Source organism: Micropterus dolomieu, linkage group LG01, assembly GCF_021292245.1.
Source record: "Micropterus dolomieu isolate WLL.071019.BEF.003 ecotype Adirondacks linkage group LG01, ASM2129224v1, whole genome shotgun sequence".
Lineage (NCBI taxonomy): Eukaryota > Metazoa > Chordata > Actinopteri > Centrarchiformes > Centrarchidae > Micropterus > Micropterus dolomieu.
In genome coordinates this window covers 52228603-52249449 of record NC_060150.1, presented here as the reverse complement: position 1 = coordinate 52249449, position 20847 = coordinate 52228603, and the positions used below count along the sequence as shown (strand labels likewise).

Sequence of the window (20847 nt, the reverse complement as noted above, 5' to 3'; positions counted from 1 at the left end):
TTCCATTATTGTAAAATTTCAGTGGAGTGAAAGGAAAGAAACTACAGACGTCTAACATTTCTACTGAATTATCTGGTTCTATTGTCACCATTGTGTGCCTGTCAGGAACAGAGCTGAAATACACCGACACTTTCTTGGAGGCTGGACTAAATAAAACAAATTTTTCCGAGAGAAAGGAAAATAAACATGGAGAAGCTTCTCAGAGTCAATCAGCTTAATGGAGGTGATTAGGCTGATGTTTTTAATGAGGTGAAGCCTCTTAGTTAAAGCTGTTTTACCACATCAGAAATAAAATGACGCCATTTATTGAAAAATAACTTCCATTATTAGGGAGTCTTAAATAGGGATGATCCTTGATTCTGCAGAACTACAAGGTGTTGCATCTAGAGAGATCCTGCAGAAGGAGAATCATAAAAAAAAAAAAGAGGAAGAACAAAAAAGGAAATTCCTGTTTGAAGCTGTCAGCTGGAGTGATGCTGCACAAAAGCCCGACTAGAAACCACACTTGAAACATCCACAGACGCCCCCTGAGGCCAATAAATGAAAGTATAGCCGTGTTTATATGCACCTGAAAGATCTGCTGGATGTTATAAAAGTGCAACAACAAGGATCGGTTTCTACCGCGGGAAACAGCAACCGGTGTTTCTGATGTCATTGTTTAAATGATCATTCTGGTTACTTGCAGCTGAGGTCCTGTCTTGGTAGTTTTGTTTGTTTTTGTCATTCAGTTATATCAGTTATGATCACAGTTATGATTTGGAAACATTACATCATCACTAAAAAGGAAGTCTGATGAGAAACAGGAGCAGTCAGATGATCAGACAGTTTACAACTAATCACTCAGAGAATAACACAGCGATCAATAATCACTATCACAGTCTTGGTAATATTTCAAGGCGTTAATGCTACATCCAGTATTTTATATTTCCAGTTTACTGTTGGAGTCTGTGGATCTTGAGATTGTTTGTCTCATTTTAGGGATGATTTTTTATCAATGATTGAGGATGTAATTATCTCATGTGTGATTTATACCAGCCGCTGTGGCTTTGGTGTAAAGCTGTTGTTGTTTCATGTTGTTGTGCAGTCCATCCTCACCAGCTGCAGCTTAAAGAGTGACAGAGTCCATGTAAGGTGATGGTGGGGTGGATGGATGAGTCAAGTAAACTCAGGACTTTCACTCAGGAGACCAAGGTTCAGGTCCTGTGTGGAAAAAAGTCAGAGTTGATGTGTTTTAAGTTCAATAACATTTTGCAGATGACTTTCGTCACGTGACTTACATAGTGTACTTGTTTTAACCCAAAACCTCAACCAAGTGGTTTTGTTGCCGAAACTTAACCAAACTACCCTCGTTTCACGTTTACCTCAAGTTAAATGTCACGTGACTTTTGCAACGTTTCTGCCTCCCGTCCAGACTAAAATGGCGAAACAAAACACATAAAAGGGAGAAGTTTGAAAATGCTGCTGACCCTGTTTTCATTTCAAAACTCCGGGGTAGCCTTTTAGAGGGGATGGGCAAAAACAGAGGACTTTAAAAATGATGACGCAGAGGCTTACGTTTGGCTTCCTGATTGGCTCTTATCAGACATGCAAAGCAGAAACACGATTCTACAGACAGAGTTTTAGCTTTGGTGTTTTTATTAAAATAGTTTGTACGGTGTAAATAACACTTATACACTTGTAATGTGCATATTGCAGTATTTACTTTGTGACGACTTCCGTCTGTTTTCTGCCGCCACAGTCACTTTGTACTTTTGGACTACAATAGAATAAGTTTGTAACTTTCTTGTTCTATCCTCGACAGTTCTGATAAATGTATATTGTCATTGTGATGGCATCTTTTTATGCATTTATTTTTGTTACTGTCTAATAAATCAAATAAAAAAAAAATCCCGTTTGACTTTCAGTAACAGTCCCACCTCGTTGTCGGTCCATGCAAAAGAAACATCTGGTGTGGTTCTTTTTATGCATTACTTTCTTCTTTCGACAAATCTTCTGCAGCTGCAGAGTACACCATCTGCTTCATGTTTACAGCGGCACACGCATGCCCAGTGTACGTGAACGGCCACTATGTGGCAATGTGTGTGGGACTTGCATTTTCAGTCGTTTTTATATAGACGAAGATCCGTTCTAATATACAGCTAAAAAAAGCGTTGGTGTGGACGGAGATCGCTTTCGTTTTAAAACACAGTTTCTAAAGAAAAAAGTAGTAGTGTGGATGGCCCCTTAGGTCACCTACTTGAGGTCCTCTAGGCCTGTTCCTGGATTGGTACTGACAATACTCATACATGTTGTTTTGGGATCCGCACTCACATAGGTGTCATTTACATCGGGGACGCTGGAGACATGTCCCCATCACCTTTTGGAGTGGCTGATTTTGTCCCCATCACTTTTAAAAATCATTTGTTAAAAATGTTCTGAAGGTTTATTTGCACATTAAGATAACATGAAGTGAAATTAAAATATAGGAGAAACAAATAAGGGAAAAAAGTAACTTAACCTGTTCAAAACAGACGTCCCTCGTACCAGGGGCAGCACGCGATTGTCAAAACCGCTGACTTTTTTCATTTTCGCCGTTTTAAGTCCAAAAATCATCAGATTTGTTGCTCCGAGTATCGGAGGGCGCCATCTTGATTATTGCGCAATACCTGGGAGTTGTGACTGCCTTCTCTCACCTTTTTCCGCAGAGAGGAAACGTGCCACTTTGGAAAACTTTTTCACCATTTTGTGGCCGACCCGTAGGAGCTACATAGACATCCAGGGTATCAAATGACAGGCCTGTAAAGCATGGGTGTGCTTTTGGTGACAGGAATGTTGATGAATATTCCGTGTTTTTATCAATATTTCAATATTATGTTATTTGGAGTGTGGTTGTATGGACAGAAATATTGTTTGAAAGATAACTCCCAATAAAAGTCAACATTTAAACAGTAAATATTGCCAAAATATGGACATTCGCCTGGTATATTGTTTAAGAATTGTATGATAACTGTTGTATTTTAGTCAATTTTCATCAAATTTACAGTTACAGTTGCATTCTAGGTGTATTAAAAGATATTCAATTGTATAATAATCTTCCTGGTGGTTTTGATGGTTTATTGCATTAAAATATAGCTTTTTTTACCAGGCGAGGATGAAAATATATTTTTCTTTATTGCATCTCCATTTAGTCTGTAATGGTATAATTTACAATGGATTATATATATTCCTTAGCTTCCGACCTTTCAAAGGAGACCAGAATTATGCATCTAGGCCAAATAGTTGAAGAGTTAATCCTGATTCAATTTGGGTATGTTATTTGGATAGCCATAGCTGTCTCTTGCTTGTTCCTCAAATGTTACCCAGTTTTACCTCAGACCATGTTCTGGAATCCATCACTTTCTTTTGCATGATATAATTTCCCCACACACCTGTCCACTTGTGCATCCCACAGCACAACATTTCATTTTTAAATCTTCAGAAAAAAGCAGATTAAAATCTTTTTCCAAGGACTGATTTTTTGGTGTCCATCAGAATCACATACCAGACACATCATAGCTGCAACAATACAGAAGCAAGTGTACAAAAATTGATGCCTTTCTGGAGGATTGATGCGCTGGGATGTGGGTCAGTAGCTGCACACTGACTTGTAAAGTGGGGTTTGATTTCAGTAGCTTACAGATCAGAGCTGGTACTGCAGTTTGCCCCCCGGAGGCTCTCTGGCACTTCTAAGCAGACAGTGATAGATTGCTGAGATTAGAGAGCAGCGTATCTGACACTGCTCTCTGATCCGCCGGCCTGAAAGTGCTCAGACCTTTTCTAACGAGCCTCCACCAGCGTCCCTGATCACATTTCAAAGACGGACAATGTCTACTTGGGGGGGGGGGGGTTCGGGGACCCATTCAGCCCACTGCCACTGTAATGTTAAAACCAGGTAACTGCCTCTTTCCTTCCTGACAGCTCTGCCACGGATTCCTTCCTCAGTGCATCGAGACCCAGTGTTTTCTTTAGAGCAGCGGGGTATTCTATTCAGGCGCTCAGGCCATGAAATATGGTGCATATCTGTGTTTGGCTACGAGCCAGGCAGAGGGTCGGCATGTCGGCCCAACTGGATGGTGATGAATCGCTCAGATTTCACCTCAGCTCACAGTTGCCGAGCTGGAAAACAGAGCTGCCCTGTTTAAAGACAGTTAATGGTGGACTTTTGTTTTTGAATCTTCATACATGTCGAACATGTTTATGATATCAATGTTAAAATTGTCCAAAAGGCACTCCAGTATTGGATTTCCAATTTTCTACATATGTTTCTAAAAATGACTGATGTAGATGTTATGCATGTTTTTTTTAAGAAAGCTTAAGACAGATTCAAAGAAACATTTCACATTTGGATTCAGTCCTGTTTTGCTCCTCGCTGTACCATCAGCGAAATCAGGATACTTTCAATCAACCGTTAAGGCCCATTTATACTCCTGCGTAGGGTCTAGGTGCGTACCTACGCCGTAGGCTACGCACGTAGCCATGCATTTATACTTGTGCGTAGGTGTGTCCGTCATTTTGCAATTACACCCCCAAACACCAGTCGGCATTAGCGCTACAGCGTCCACTGTGTTGACTTTTGCCGGCCGAGCAGGCTAACTTCCGGTTTAGCGCTCCACTAACGTATATGGGGGTAAAATTGTAAACGGGCGGCTGGTGTAGCCTTTTCAAATGTTACCGACCGAATGGATCACATTCTGATAGCGAAACGAGTCATTTCGCTCGGGTTGCGACGGCCAAATATATTGATTCACTGTGTTACAGCCGCCGTTCTGGCCGCTAGTAAATGTTACTTCAAAGCGCGGGGTACTTCCGGTCGGCTACCCAGCCGACCAATCACAGAGCTTACGGTCCACGTCGACTCGACGTGTAGTCACATTTTTGAGGAGGTCAGGCGACGGCGTAGCGTATGCCGTCACCTACGCCGTCGATTTGACGCAGAAGTATAAATTGCCCTTTAGGAGCTTGATCATTTACTGAATGTAGTGTGGAAAAGAAAAGCACCATACCAAAGCTGCAGGACTGTAATTTTCATCTAGCTGGTCAACATTTCAAGCACTAAATTTGATAAATGTTACGGCTTCATGTGTTCCCCTGTGTTGTGTCCCTTTTGCTCTTGTGTCCTCTAGTTCTGCCCCAAGTGTGCCTGATGTCTGATTCCTAAATGAGGTCTATCTGGCCTGGGAAGGAGGTCTTTCAAAGCTCCTGTACCAGCATCAGAGGAGAGAGGCTTTTTGAATTGGGACAGCTGGTCTTGCTGACTCTCAGCCTGGGATTTTGTGTTTTGACCTTATGCTTTGGGTATTCTTGATTTATTGTCTTCCCATGGATTTGGTTGTTTTAAAGGAGATCTTTTATACTGCATTTCCAGTCCTATATTGTAGTTCTGTAACTCCTCTGTGGCAGCTTTGCATGATTCAAAGTTTAAAAAAAAACAAACTTTGCAGGCCCTCATTTCAGCCTCTGTCTGAAACAAGTTGTAGATGCTCCTGTCTCTTTAAGGCCCCCCTCCAAAGCTCACTGTCTTCTGATTGGCCATTGTCTCAGGGCCTGTGTCCACCAAAGCGTCTGACGCCAGCGTTTTTTTTTTTCTCAGTTAATTGCAATGGGAGCGCCACGTTTTTACAAGCTGGTAAAAAAGCCAGCAGCATGACGAGGCGCTGAGCACTTTTTACTCAGCTGTCCAATCACAGTAGAGGAGGGGCAGGACAAATGCCACACCGTAGCAATGGTTACTATCCTGGAACCGGGCTTCGTTGAACCTCAGCTCTTGGACCAAACTGTGGTACTCGCCGAGATGTTCCCTCACCCACAAAATCTCATGAACCCACATACGGCGAGTCCGTCCTCTCTGTCTCTACCTGCTTCAGCCTTCTCTTCATACAGAGCAAGGGCCAGAGCAAGTACTCTAGTAGGTAGAACTACTTGCAACAAATGTATCACAGCAACCAAAGCAGTTGGAAAAAACGCTGTGCCTCAAAAACGCCCGCTAGCGATCCCTGCGGGCCAATTTCAGAAGAGCAACTGCCGTTTTCAGCTGGCAAAAAACACTTTAGTGGCCACGGGTCCTTATGTGTTTACCAGGTTGCCGCAGGGATGGGGCTGCATGTTCCTTTGTGGGTGTGGCCAGCATTCTCTGCCTGGAGCAAATGACTATATATGGAAATCTGGCTCGGAATGGCATCATACCGAGCCGTTAGTAGAAAAAGCTGTTCAAAACAGAGTGTACAGAACAGGGGAATATCTGAGGTTTTGGCTCAAAGGGATTTCTTTTAAATGTTTTAACCTCATTATTTGAAGCTTTGGTCATGAACATCTGACATTTTAACATTGTAGATAAGTCATAAAATATGGAAAAGAATAAACGGTCTCCTTTAAAGGTGTCTCTGTTTGGTTTGGGTCAGAGTGTTGTTCGTCCCTTATGGCCACCTAAGGGTGGGGCGTAACAATAAATTATGATCGCATTTTAGCAGATTTTTAAGGAAAACATGCAAGATCATATTTATTGATTTCTGGCATAATTTAATTTGGATACTTACTTTGAATATAAGGAAGTTAAACTTCCCGGTAGGTTCAGAAAATGTGTGTCTGTTACTTCCTTCCAGTTATCGTTGACCTTTATTGTAAAAAGTTAGCATAGCACAGCCCTGATCGATCCAAACTCCATTCAGAAATCAAACATTTTAAAAGTCGTTGTCCTGCTGTCTAGCTTACGATCTGACAAAGCATGACTTGATATGTTTAACGAATCACATCATGTTGTAAATATTTCCGCATCATTTTGATCCGTTTATTGCAATTAAATCACAACTAAATGTTTACTTTGGGTTCGCAAGGATTACATTCGCGTTTGGTCTGAATGCACAGTTAGTTGTGCTTTCAGAGGCCCAGCCTGCTAGGGGAATTCCCATGATGTACTGAGCTCCTCTCCTCCTTTCCCACTCTCCCATAAATACATGTTTCAACCCGTTCTCACTCCCTAACTCTTCACATACAGATGCATGGTCAGGACCCATCGGCGTCAGTCTGTAACACACTGGGGATCCCTATAGCGTCATAGTTCAACACAGTGGGGGAAGCCCTCTAGTGTAAATTTTTTTACGTTAAAGGCAGTTATATGATAATTAACAGTGCTACAATTAATATGATTAATTCTATTATTATGATCATTAATATTACCATCATTATTATTATTATTAATTTTCTGTCTGGACCACTACCACTTTTACTGTTTTTGTATTTCTGTGTGTATGTTGTGTTGGCTGCTTCTCCCTCTCCCCCTACCTCACTCTCTCTCTCCGTCTCTCTCTCCCTCTTACCCCCAACCAGTCGAGGCAGATGGCCACACACCCTAAGTCAAGGTTCTGATCACGGTTTCTCTACCTGTTAAAAGGAAGTTCTTCCAACCAAGTGCTTGCTTGCGGTGGGAATTGTTGGTTCTCTGTTGATAATATTAAACAAAGTGTACAGTCTAGACCTGCTCTATCAGAAAACTGCAATGGGATATCTTTGTCATGAATTAGCGTTATATAAATAAAATTGAACTGAAGTGCATGTGGCAACTACGGTTAAGGAGAGTTTGAGGCTCTTGCAAATTATCTATAGTTAAGGAGAGAGGTGATTTGGTAAGTTTATAACTTGGTTAAGCTCTTGGTTATGTTGCAGTGCAAGTGTGTTGCAGCTCTCAGATCGGCAGTGATGGAAACACGCAGCACTGGATGTTGGGTGTGAATCGTGAGGTGCAGAATTGGCCCATAGGGATGTATTTCCTGTTATTCAAACCACTCTCATACCATACACCTTTTGGACAACCACCCCCACTTCAGTGCAGTGACTGGTCAGGTGAGTAGAAGTGTGAAAGTAAACTTCTTTCTCAAACTCCCATTTTTCATTCTGTACACAATCTATTTCCTTCACTTTCTATGTGCACAACAAAGTGCAACACCATGTTGTCAAGATTAGAAAGACAGAGTTTGCACCAAACACTTTTACCTGGATGAACAGCTCCACATGCACATCTTTATAATATTCTCATTAAATGTAATTATGAGGAAATTAGGTAAACATTTTTGCCAAAGGCAGACTTCAATTGCCTCCACCATCATCTGTTATAATCCATCTGTCACTTTTCATCTGTTTCTTCCAAAGAGCATGCGTCTAATTTTGAAGTGAACTTGTTTTCATCAGAGTGTTCACACTATGCTGTGTATATGCTGTCTGCCCAGCAGGATGGGACGCGCTAATCCTTCCTTTGGGGAAACGGTGGAGGGGGAGAGCTGCTGCTGACAGCTTCACAAACAACCCCTGCTGCTGCTGTCGTCTGCTGCACATGAAGCTGAAGTCTGAACACACTTGTGTGTAGTTGATGCCCAGTGTCTCCGAGACTCTAAATTAACTGGGATCTGCTACCGCTCTGCGTCTCTGATGATTGTAATTGTGTAACGGATCTTTAAACCACAGCAACACAAGACCCTGTCCTCATCAGTTTAGTCCTGTTCTTGAATATATTCCAACTGCAGCACACAGCTGCTGCTTTAAGTCAAGTTCACGGGTGGAAGAATTGTTCAGATCATTTTACTAAAGTAAATATACCACAACTTAAAAGTTCTACAAGTATACGTCCTGCATTGAAAATTATTCTTAAGTAAAAGTAAGTGTAAGTATTGAACTGACTTCTTGAGATCAGGCAGAGAGAGAAAAGACTAGATTTTTTCTCAGTTGATAAAAAACATGATTAAACAACTTTTGTGATTTGTTTTTCAAATGAAAGAACTCCAGATTACTAACATGTTGCACATCCACTTCCTTACTGTCCACCTCTCTGCATAAAGGACGATTTATTTCCCTCATGTAAAAAGTGAGGTCTAGCCAATAGGGATGTATTTCTTCTATCAGTAGTCAAGGTAAATTATTACTGTCAGGTTTCTGGCTACAGGTTTAACCTTTGTAAACAGGGAGCCAAGACATTTAAAAAAAAATAGGTATGGACTTCTGGGACCCAAAAATTATTCCTTTTATCTATTTTTTTATTTAGCTGGAGGAAGTTTTGGGACATCTATGACTTTATTTATTTCTGACAGATGAGATAATAAATTCTGAAAATTCCCTACTTCACTGGTTTTCAGTGGGACTTAACTTTACACATCATAAGAATAACATTGGTTCTGGATTTTGTGGCAGCATGTATTACACAGAATAACAAGGGGCCCAGTGTGGAGCCAGGGGGAACACCACAGGCCAGAGGGGCCACAGAGGAGACATAGCCAATGAGTATTGAGAAAGTTCTGTTTGATAAATAGGATTTAAACCAGTCTGAAGCAGAGTCTCTGATGCCAACACATTTTTAAGGCGATAAAGACTTGGTGGTGTTTAGACAAGAGCCTGTTCTAGTCATCTATTTTCTAATATAACCTGGCTCTTACTCTTTACTCTTGTAACTCCTCATTTAAAGATACTTTTTTGAAATGTACAGAAAAGCATAAAACTTATACACCCGAATAAGTTCTCCAAACAATATACAGAGGTGTGGGTTGTCATGCAAAATCACCCATATGAGCATTTTGTGATCTGACAGCCCTAATGTTCCAAAATGTAAAGCCAGTGTGTTTACTCAAATTACCACAGTGCAAATTTGGGACCAGGAAGTGTTGTACCACAGATAAACTAGGGTGAACAGCTATTAACAGGGACCAGCTGCTGATGGGACGTCCTGATGATGAAACACAATCCAGACACCATAGCTGTGCACAATAGGTCATTAAACCATGAGATAATGTTTCACAACTCTAAAGTTACCACGTTCAAGTTCAAGATCAAGTAGGCTGTGTTTCTTGTCAATCCATGGTGCTAAAACCAAGATCACAACAATCAGCTTACAAGACAGGAAACCATACAACACAATACAGTAACTACAGAAGATGAGTGAAAAGACCAGATCTAATTTCCGTACAGCAAAGTGAACATAGTGTGGCAGGAGCATTATAAAGTGCATAGTGCCACCTGTGTCTGAATCTATACTTAAAATAGCAGCATCAGAAGCAAAGGCATCACTTTGTGTTGAAACGTGGTGGGAAAATAAGGGCTCAGAGGGCTGTTTCACAAAAGCAGAATTTAGAAATCCAGGATACGAGATAAAGCGAGGCTTGACCTGGTGTGATCAGTGCATCCTGGCTTTATCAGTTTCACAAAGGCCAGACCAGGCTCAGAAGGTGCAACTATGTCAAGCCAGGTGCAAGTAATTTAGATAAATGCGCGTCAACAACTTTCTTCAAGAGACCACACGGTCGATTACAGATTCATTGATACTGTTACTCACTGTGTGTAAAGAAGGATTACAATGAAAAAACGCACATAATATAAAAAAAAAGAAAGAAACACGGCCGACTTTATAAGTAAGTAACAAAGTATCACTGCTCCTAACTGAAACTGTCATAACTGAAATGTTACCATGAATGGTAACGCACAGCAGCTTGTTCTTTAGCTTAAGTTACTTTTTTTGGACAATGCACATTTGTTCTTTCTATATTTACATTGCACTGCATGCTTTCTTATTGTGCAAATAAATATTCTCAAACGTTTTTTTTTTGTTATTTAACATTTCTTGTTGCAAGCTATTTTTCAAAACCTTTTTAACCAATGCTTTCAAAAGTGGTGAGGACTTGTCCCCAGTAATTGACACCTATGGTCAGAAGTAATAATGGCAGTAATGTCAAACATTCACCATGATATTCCATCAGTATACTTTCAATTCATTTTTTCATATTCAAAATAAACCAAACATTTCCCGACATGTAGCCTAGCCTAGCAAACAGTTGCTGTTTTAACAACAAAATTCAAAAACAACAATCAATATCTCTATATGCGCAAAAACAACAACAATAATAATAATAATAATAATAATAATAAATAAAACTCTGTATACGTAATATCCGGGCAGCGTGTTTGCTCTTGAACGCACCCTCGAAAGGAATCCTGGGAACAACAAGATGGCGGGACGTTCAAAAACTCCGCCGACTGGCCGAATTTACTATAAAATAAACTGTAAATAACAAAGCATAACGCAACCTTAACCGCAAAATTTCCACCGGAACGTCGTAAACACGTCGTCGGATTATCGCCGGTAATCATGAACCGGGTTCGGATGAAGTTTGAGTCTCCGTCCAGTCTGACAGGCTCCCCGAACACAACCAAACAGAACCGACTGAGGAGAAGTTCCAGGCAGACTCAGAGGACGCAGACAGCGGCGGAGGTCGACTCTCCAAAGAGCCAGCAGTCCGGTCAGTAACTGTATTTCAGTTCGTTTAGTGATATTGTAATATATTAAGGAAGTAATATGTTGCTGCTTCTCCTGTCTGCTGGGACGGGTGTAAGCCCTGACAGCGTCCCGCTCTGCTGGACGTTGGTAACGCCAAACTACATTCAAATTTCTTGCAGTTTTAGGTTTTTCAGGTGTGTCTAAGAAGATTCATCACGAAACATGACTATTTTACAAACCACAGTTTTTAGACTTTAATTCGACAAACAACAGAATCACCACATTGCAGATGTTAAAGTGGAATAAAGTTTAATGTAACTGGGACACAGGGCTCTGCTGTGTGTAGATAACTGCTTGGCAAACTATATTCAAATTCCACGCAATTTTGTTTCTTCTTCTATATCCAAGACAGTACATCACAAAACATGACTACATATTTGTTTTTTTTAAAAACCAGTTGTGAGACTTCACTTCGACATGATAACAAAACACAACTATACCAAACTACATTGAAATTTCTCGCAATTTTTTTCAACATACACCAAATTCACCACATTGCAGTAATTAACCTGGAATAATGTTTAATGTAACTGGGATAAACTGCTGTGCTGGATGTAGGTAACCGCACGCCAAACTACATTCTAATTTCTTGCAGTTTAATGTTTTTCCTGTATATCCAGAAGACTATATCACAAAACGTGACTATGTGATTTTTTTTTTTTTACAAAGCATAGTTGTTTGTGTTTCTTCACCCCCTAGTTTTTAAGACCCCGACCAGAATCCCGAGATCCAGAGCAGGCACCGGTTTCAGCGGAGAGTCTCCACATAATGACTCCGACTTTCAGCAGGACATCATCTGGGACGCAACCTCTCCCTCACCCAACAGACTCGGTGAACTTCAGCCTTCTGAATGTTTAATGAAGTGCATCATTTCAGTTACCGCTTTGATCAATCGATTAGCTGATCAACAGAACCATTCTGATTGCTGCTTAATTGCTGAAGACCTTTAGGAACAAGAATGCCAAATGTTTTATGTTTTCAGCTTCTTGAATTTTTGTTTTATGTAATTGTAAACTTTGGACTTTTTATTTATTTATCTTCTCTTCAGGTAAAAGAGGCAAGAAACAGCCTGCTGGAGTTGTGGACATCTCAGAGATCGTCAGCAGGATCGCTCCAAAGGTCAGAAACACGGCTAGTGGGATATAATATTTAAACAAAGAACCAAAAATATTGGTTCTTGGACCTACTTTGTAGAGAGTTGTTAGTATTTTTCCCCCCAAATTTCGTATTTATGTTCTTGTTGTGTGTTGTCGCTTGTCTGTCTGAAGCATGGCAGGCCGAAGGTTGCAGAGCCGACGTTACAGCAGTGGATCGGAGACAGCGCCACCATTCCCTGCACGCCAGATGTTCAAGTTCCCAAACCCAAGAAGAAATCCCCGAGGTGGGTTAGGAAAATCAACAAATGAAGCCCAAACCTGTTTTCTCTTGATGTCGCTCTGCTTCGATATTAGACGTCGATATAATTTTAGAAGTCTAGAGGCTCAGTAGAATTTCAATGAGGTTGTGAAAACTAGCCTGTTACTGTAACTTGACACTGTGATTTCAGTGAGCGTGTTTACATGCCCACGAGTATCCTGGTATTTTTGTCGTATCCAGGTTGTGTTTTGCTGCATGTAAACGTCATATCCTGGTTGTCATCAACTTGAGTTATTTTGTAGATTTTAGTAAATTGTATCGTCGCTCTTGTTTTCTGTCACCAGTGATTAGACGACAAAGTTAAATCCCACAGAGCGGGAAAGTACTCCAGAGTTTGTTCTCAACTGTACGGAAGTGAGTGGCTGAGATGTTCAGGGGTCGTACTGCATAACAAATGATGTGGCGTTAGGTCCAAGTAGCAGGTCCTGCAGAGTTCCCAAGCATCCTGGAAAACCTGGAAAACAGTTCACCAATTTTCCAGTCATGGTAAACGCATGGAAAATCTTATGTTGACCTGGAAAATCATTTTAACATTATGTTGCGGCAACGTTGTGAACACACCCAGGAGTCACGTCATGGTTCACAGGTTGGATGGCGTTAATTGAAGTGACCGAAACTCTGAATAATAAGTTGCATTATCCTCCAAAGGTAAGTATTAGTCACTGCCGGCTGCTAACTGTGGAAGGCTGTTCTGTTGGTGTTCAGGCTGCAGTGGTGAAAATATATAATTTTTAAGAAAAGTACCTGCCAAGCATAGAACACAAAGGTCTTTCCAAAAAAAATCAAATACAATGGGAATGCTATATTAAAAAATATAACGCCACTAAAACAAAACAAGACAAGAAATACAGTAAAACAGAAAAAAGCAACAGTTAAAGATTTTATAGAGAATTTATAGCCACATACTGCACGTCTTTAAAATCACTTCTGCAGAGAGGAACATATTCGTGCTGTCTGTCATAGCAGCTAGATCATCACTGAAAAGGTCCTGGAAAATCCTCTCTAGAAAAGAGTGGGAACCCTGTCCTGGCAGATAAGAGACACACTTATGGACTGTAAAAAGCAGGAAGTTAGGAAGCGATATGCAGAATCCAAACACACGGGTCTTAATGAATCCACAGTTCTTGGAAATGAGAAACCTGTTCCCGATACTCAACACTTGTAATGATCATGTATGCAGGTGCAATAAGATCATTGTGTGCATGTAAGCACATTCACTGTCACACATTGTTTACATGCACTTTAGTAACCCAGTTACAGCACATCCACGTATACAAGCAGCAGGTTAGTAGTCAGATTTCTCCTCCAACCAGACCTTATTTTGAAAGCATCGCTTCCCTTATATATGTATGTATGTAGCTGTTCCTCACAGAGTGAAAGTGTCTGAATTTAACAAACCAGTTCAATGTTCAGTGATGAAAAAGTTATTAAGACTTCATGAGAATACTCTGCGTTGTTTAAATTTTTACTCAGACTTTTGTTGGCTTTGTTTGAAATACGAGGACACATCGCTCCGTGCTTTTATCCAGACGCTTCACTTTTACAGTCGCTGTCTGCAGTCAATTGTCCTGCACGTGCATACTTGTAAAATCTTGTCACACAGATACACGGCAAACAGATCTACCTGGGGGAAATCATGAATACAGGAACCAGGATTCTTGTTTACATGATGTGTAAGAAATTAGCTTACTGAAGTGCATGTAAACGAACAGACTGTGTGTGAAACAACTAACTTTAAACATGAACACAGACAAGTTACCAGTACAAATTATGGCCGTGCCTTTACAGCTAAAAGAAATCAGTGTGGGAGCTTTGAGTTTCACACAGTTCCCTGTTGTCAGATGTCCCCTTCCTTTTTGTCTTTGTGTAACCTCGCCGTTTATGTAATTTGTGCACAAACCTGTATTTAGGAAAAAAATATTGCTTACATTTTACAAACATTTTCACAGGTTTACAAAGTGAGATAAAATCACAGGGTTTAAAATTGTTTCTAAAAAGCATTAAGCTCAAAATCTTATCGAGCCTTATAGTCCTATGTTTAAACTGTCCAGTTTGACAGGTGAAGAAGTATTTAGGGCTGAACGATTTTGGAAAATAATCTAATTGCGTTTTCTTTTTTTAACCAAATGCGAAAAATGAAGTTAATCCCATAAAGTCTGACTTGTTTACTGTCAGTTTACACTAAAATTACATTTTCAAACCTTAAGCACGTTTGAAACGATGATGTTTGCGGAATATCTCCGTGTTCTAACACTAAGCTGATTGTTTTGTCTCAGGCCAAACGGAGTGGACGACCTGCTGAAGCTCGCCAAACAGTTTGACTTCAACATGTTTCATAAGGACGAAGAAGAAGAAGAAGTAGTTCAGGACCCACACCAGCAGAGCCTGGAGCTCCTGTCGGAGGACATCTTGGATTTAGAGAACCGTGATCCAAACTTTTCACCTCCACATCCTGGAACCTGCCAGCCAGCTGTGACGGCAGCGGCTGGGACAGATGAGCAGGTCCACCTGCATCAACACATGGAGGACGATTTGGATTTCCTTTTTGATGGACCGACCCAACATGTGAGTGGAGACTTAAGTCAGGTGTCGTTAGCTCAGCAGTCACAAGAAAAACCTGCTTTCAAAGAGGCTTCTGGGAAACCGTCTGCTTCCTCACGCACTCCCACGTCTGGTGTTTCCACGACAAACATTAAAGGAGCTTCAGGAAACGACGAGTTTGAGGACGACTGGGAGAACGATGACTTGCTAAATGACTCCTTAGTGTTGGAGATGACCCAAAACCCACAGAACTTCACCGCTCCAAAGCACTGTTCAACCCAGAAACCATCTGGTCCAGTAAACGCTCCTGCCCGTGGCACTGCTGGACACGACCAATCAGCTGTCTCTAAAGTGGAAAAGGACAATGTGAGACAAAGAACGACTTTCAGACTGGAGCCTAATCCTAATTTCTCCGTCACAAGAATCCAGACAGACGCGTGGACAAACTGGAAGGTGGATTACAGCTTGAAAGCAGCAAAAGAAGACACCCAGCAGAGCCGGTGTGAGGGTTCTTTAGTTGTGGCGGGATCTCAGCGGACCAGGCAAACATCAAACACAGAAAAGTCAGATCCACAGAAACCAGAATTTCAACAAAGGGCCTCTGCTGGAAGTTTCAAATACAATACGACTGACACAAGAACAACTCAGAGCTTTCCACAAAAACCTGAAGCAGGTTCATCCCACAGCGAGGCGCCCGCCGTCTCCGACCTCCTGGATGAGGACCTGGACGCTTTCTTCTTGGCCGACCCGGTTTGGGACGACCCAGCTGATGACGACCTGCTGTGTGAAATATGTGAAGATGTGGAGAACCAGATCCAGAGCGTGGTTTCCGCTAAACAGACTCTTCCTGTGTCCAACCAGAGAGCAGCTCTGCAGCCATCCAGCAGAACCGGCGGGGACAACAGGACCCAACAGCAGCCAGCCAATCGGCAGCCTTTCCCCCAAAAACAAACACTGGTGACTCTTCCTTGTGCTCCAGGTAGACCAGTGGGCGCTTCGTTGGCTGCTGGTTTTGTCTCCAACGTTGCTGCAGGTGCACAATCGAACACAGTGACAAATTCTTTCAGGTTCACACAAGCAAAAAACACTCCAGGATCCACAAACAGTCCAGGGTGTCTGCAGGGGAGCAGCAGAGTCCAGCTGGCAACGCAGGGGAACCTCCGCAAAGACCAGTTCACCTTCAAGAAGCCAGGCAACCCGGTTTCTGCAATGACCAGCAAAGGTAAGACTGAAGTCAGACTGAAGTTACAACAGGTTCAGGTACAAACAGTATGTACCCACATCGCTCCGGCCCGTCTGGAACCGCGAGATTATTGAATCAGTTTGCGAGAATGTGGTTTTATTTATTTATTTTTTTTCCCCACAAAAAAAATTATCTAACTGGACCAGTGCTTGCTAAGTTGCCACTGTTTTCTGCATGAATCCAGTTCAAAACCACTTTCTTTCATGTTTATTTGACTTTGAGCCAAAGATAAATAAAAATCAGCCTACAGCCGATCTATTATTGAGACTTACTACCTCGTGACTGAGCGTTTTCTATTTTAATCCGCGCAGCTTTTCTAGCATTTACTGTACTGGTTTAGCAGCCCAAGAAACTCACAGACCAATGGCATGTATTCCAATCGTCTCATGTGACGCTGCTCAGCAAATCAAATCTGTGCATTCAGATAAACATTGTGAGTCAAGTCCGCGAGCGATACACAGGGAGAAGACAAGAGAAAAAGTGATTTCACATGGCTTTTACAGATTCTACATTTACATTCTTCCCACCGGAAGTTCAAGACCAGAATATGTCATTTGATCCAAGACTATCATGATAATTAAAAGTGGCAATGTGGAGCACCACTTCGAGACAAAGCATAAATCTTTTGAGCAAACGTACCCGTTTTACGTTTTTTTTCCAATACTGTCTCTTCATGTAGGCCTTCATTTCAGCCTGTCTGAAAGAAGAAGAAATACTTTATTCATTAAACAAGCTGTAGATGCTCCCGTCTCTTTAAGGTCCCCCCTCTCTAAGCCCACTGTCTTCTGATTGGCCAAGACCTGAAGCATTCTACCAGGCCGTTGTTGTTGCTGGGCAGAACAGGCAGACTGAGCGTTGCTGTGCTGTTAGTGTGGGAGCACATGACCATATATGGAACACCGGCTCCATAATAAGTAGAACGGAGCCATTGGTAGAAAAAGCAGTTGAAAACAGAGCGTTCAGAACAGGAGGAAATCTGAGGTTTTTGCTCACAGTGATTTCTTTTAAATGCTTTAACCTCATTTTTTTGAAGCTTTGGCCACGTTTAACCTGAACATCCAACATTATAGATAAGTCATAAAATGTGGAAAAGCATAATGGGTTTAAAATAGGTTGAAACTGCACTTCAATCACATCAATTTAGAATTTATTATTAGAGTTATTATTTTTTATTCCTCCAGTTTGATGTGAAAACTGACTAAATATTGTTGAAATATTTGATTTGACAAGTTGTTGACTAAAAACATACGTTATGGTACTGAATGATAACGCAAGTTAGTCATTATGGTGTTCCGGACCTTTGCTTTGGGAAATATTCTCTAACTTTGAATTTTAATTGAATACCCCTGGTTTAAAGTTACCTGAACTGTTTCTAATATGAAACCCACACAACATGTTAAAGTAACCACGTAGATTAAATTTGAGGGGGAAAAAACTTCCAAAATGTCACAAACTTCCTGGCTAGTCGGTTGTGAGGAAAAAATCAGTTTCTTACGTTTCTCATATTCTGTATTTCTCAAATGTCAAGGATTGATTGTGCAGTCATGTTGGTGAAGATGTTGACGCAATGAAAAGGCAGAACTTAACAGAAACGAAAAGACTTTGGTGACTCACCACCTTTCCAAAACTCCCTAGCACTGAAATCGTTCACCAGCAGCTCCCTGACGAGGCTGCCTGCAGATGTGTCCGCAGACACTTCCTGTTTATCGGCTGCGTGAGCGCAGGGTACAGCAGATTATTATGCAGTTTGCCTCAAAATGCCAGATACTGGCCCATCAATATTAATGACTTAATGTTTAGCTTTGCAAGACAAAGGGTGTATTTATTGTGTAAATACTACCCAGTCATCTGCAGATGAACGTTAGCGGAGCTCAACACGCACTTAAACCAACTCTGGTGTGGAAAAGAAAGTAACTTGCTCCACAGTCTGCAGCCGTACAGCGTGTTCTGTAACGATGTGCTAATGCTGCTGCAGAGAGGCTGTTCTCCGCTGTTTACTCCGCAACTGCGTGTTTAAAATAACGTAAGTGAGAATGACGAAAGAAGAAGCGGCGGCGAGCTGGTTAGAGGAAGAGCTGCAGGTTTTACTTCAATATCAAACCTCCAGCGTGTCATAAAGGTAAGCAGCTCACTGATCACAGCTGTTCTCGTCACGTACAGATGTTCCAGCACTGATTACATCAGGGTTACAAGTCATTGATCACCAGATAAGTTTAAGGGATCAGTGCCTTTTCAAATAACTTACTTTTCCATTTGTCCACCTGTCGCATACTTTAGTTTTTATCCGCTTAAGTCAAAGTTAAACTTTTTATATACATATTTTTGATTTTGTTTAATTGTCTTTATGATATCTCAGCCCTCAGATGTTTTATGTCATAGTTTTTGGTTATTAAATTGCCTCTTTTTCCCTTTATGCATCTGTATCCTGTGTGTTTTCTCTGCAGTTCCGGGAAAATGTTCAGCAGCAGAGATCGAGCTGAAGAAGCAGCAGGCGATGGAGAAACGACGACAGCGACTGCAGGCCGCCCAAAACCTCCGAGCTCCGACCTGATGGAGACAAAGAAGTATTTGGAAACAACAAACCTGAAGAGCTGAACAGTGTCTCTGCTCACCTGCCTGAAGATAAACCAGACTCAACATGCTGAGCTTGCGTCGCTGAATCAGTTCGATAAGCAACGAGAGCTGGCCAACATTTCTTGTACAAATATATTCTTGTAAAAATGAATCTGTACATTTACTGTAATTTAATGTTTGTTTCTGTCACATTTCTTTTTTCAAGTTTTTATTTTCAACCCCTGTTTTTGTGTGCTTTTAAAAGAATAGTTCAACATTTATTTGCTTTCTTTCAAAGAGAGATATTATAAGTGTTACTTGTTAGCCTAGCTTAGCATAAAGACTGGAAGCAGAGGGGAACAGCTAGCTTCGCTCAGCATAAAGTCCAAAAACACACCTATCAGCACCTCTAAAGCTCGCAGAGTACCACGTTGTATCTTGTTTAATATAAAACACAAAAAGAAAAGAATCAAACAATCGTGTATCCACATGCCCAGTACTCTTGTGCAGCATCTCCAGATGTAGCGCAGGTTTTTCAGACTGGCAAATCTGACGACCTCACTATGACCATGAGACTTCAGGAAGCTGCCGTTCAGCTGGAACTAGTTCCAGCAGGTAGCGCCGCCTTACACGGCGTGTTACCTGGTCAGCTTCAGAGGTGTTGGTAGGTGTATTTTTAACCTTCGCACAGAGCCAGGCTGGCTGCAAAGAAAGCAAATCGATTTATCTCCCAAAATGTTGAACCATTCCTTTAATTCCAGATTCCAGGTTTGAGAAAGAAAATTACTGTGAGCAGAATCGGGATTATAGGATTGAGGACTCGTTCAATATTTCTGATTTAATAAACTCCAAACAGAAGTCGCCCGTCATGTTCCAGCTCACTGTTTGTGCCATTTAACTTTATTTTACTTTTAAATGCAAGTTGTCACTTTGTTTTTCAAGAAGTTTGACCCAATAAATAATTTGCCTGTAAAAAAAAATTTGATTTGGGAATTTGGTTTCCATTGTCTCATCTGACAAACGAAACAGTTTCATTAGAGAGATCTTCTGTGCTAAGCTAGGCTAACAACATACTGGACAGCTAACAAAAGGATTTTTCCTGTTTCTTTAATATATTCTGACTCTGTGTTCCTGATAAAGTTTATTTCTCATTTAGTTTTTCATCATGAACACGAGGAGACACTTTTCTAACCCGACTGTCTGTTTTCTCTTTAGTCACTTTATTTTCTGCAAAGCACTTTAACAGATTTCAAACTGTTTTACCAATAAAAGTTTTAATCTTTGACATATTCAGCGGCTGTTTCCTTGTTGTTGTTATTCCGGTCGCACCATCCCTCCTTTTTTTTTATTCTAAAACACCTGATGTGACGGATATTTAAACACAAAGTGGCTTCATTTAAAAATCTTTTTTAATGGTTTGAAGACTTCATTTGTAGGAAAGGGAGCAGACTGTGTCGACACATTCTCAGTACAGGGCTCCGTGGTCGATAATAAATATGCAATGTCCCGTTACACTTTCAAATAACTTCTAAAAGCTCATGGTTTTATATTAAATTAAGTACTTTAGTTAAGGAGAGGGTTCAACGACGACGCTAGAGGGCTTCCCAGTGTGCTCAAAAGTAACGTCAAGGGGTCTTGACCAAGTGTCGGACTCCACAGTAATTTTGATTAAACTTTCCATATTAGATAAAACATTTTTAAACTTTAACAAGAATAATTTGGCCTAAATTCAAACACAGACTTGAAAACACAAGATGTGGCCCCATGT

General features: G+C 41.1%; 1 protein-coding gene across 1 annotated transcript; it reads left to right on the top strand.

Annotated features, from left to right (window-relative positions):
* The first annotated feature begins 10973 nt into the window (after nt 1-10973).
* etaa1a (ETAA1 activator of ATR kinase a) lies at nt 10974-19299 on the top strand. The gene is made up of 6 exons (XM_046046777.1): nt 10974-11288; nt 12026-12157; nt 12375-12445; nt 12595-12707; nt 15019-16505; nt 18971-19299. The coding sequence occupies exons 1-6, from the start codon at nt 11138-11140 to the stop codon at nt 19075-19077; spliced, it is 2061 nt and encodes a 686-aa protein (XP_045902733.1). The 5' UTR covers nt 10974-11137; the 3' UTR covers nt 19078-19299.
* Nucleotides 19300-20847: the final 1548 nt, after the last annotated feature.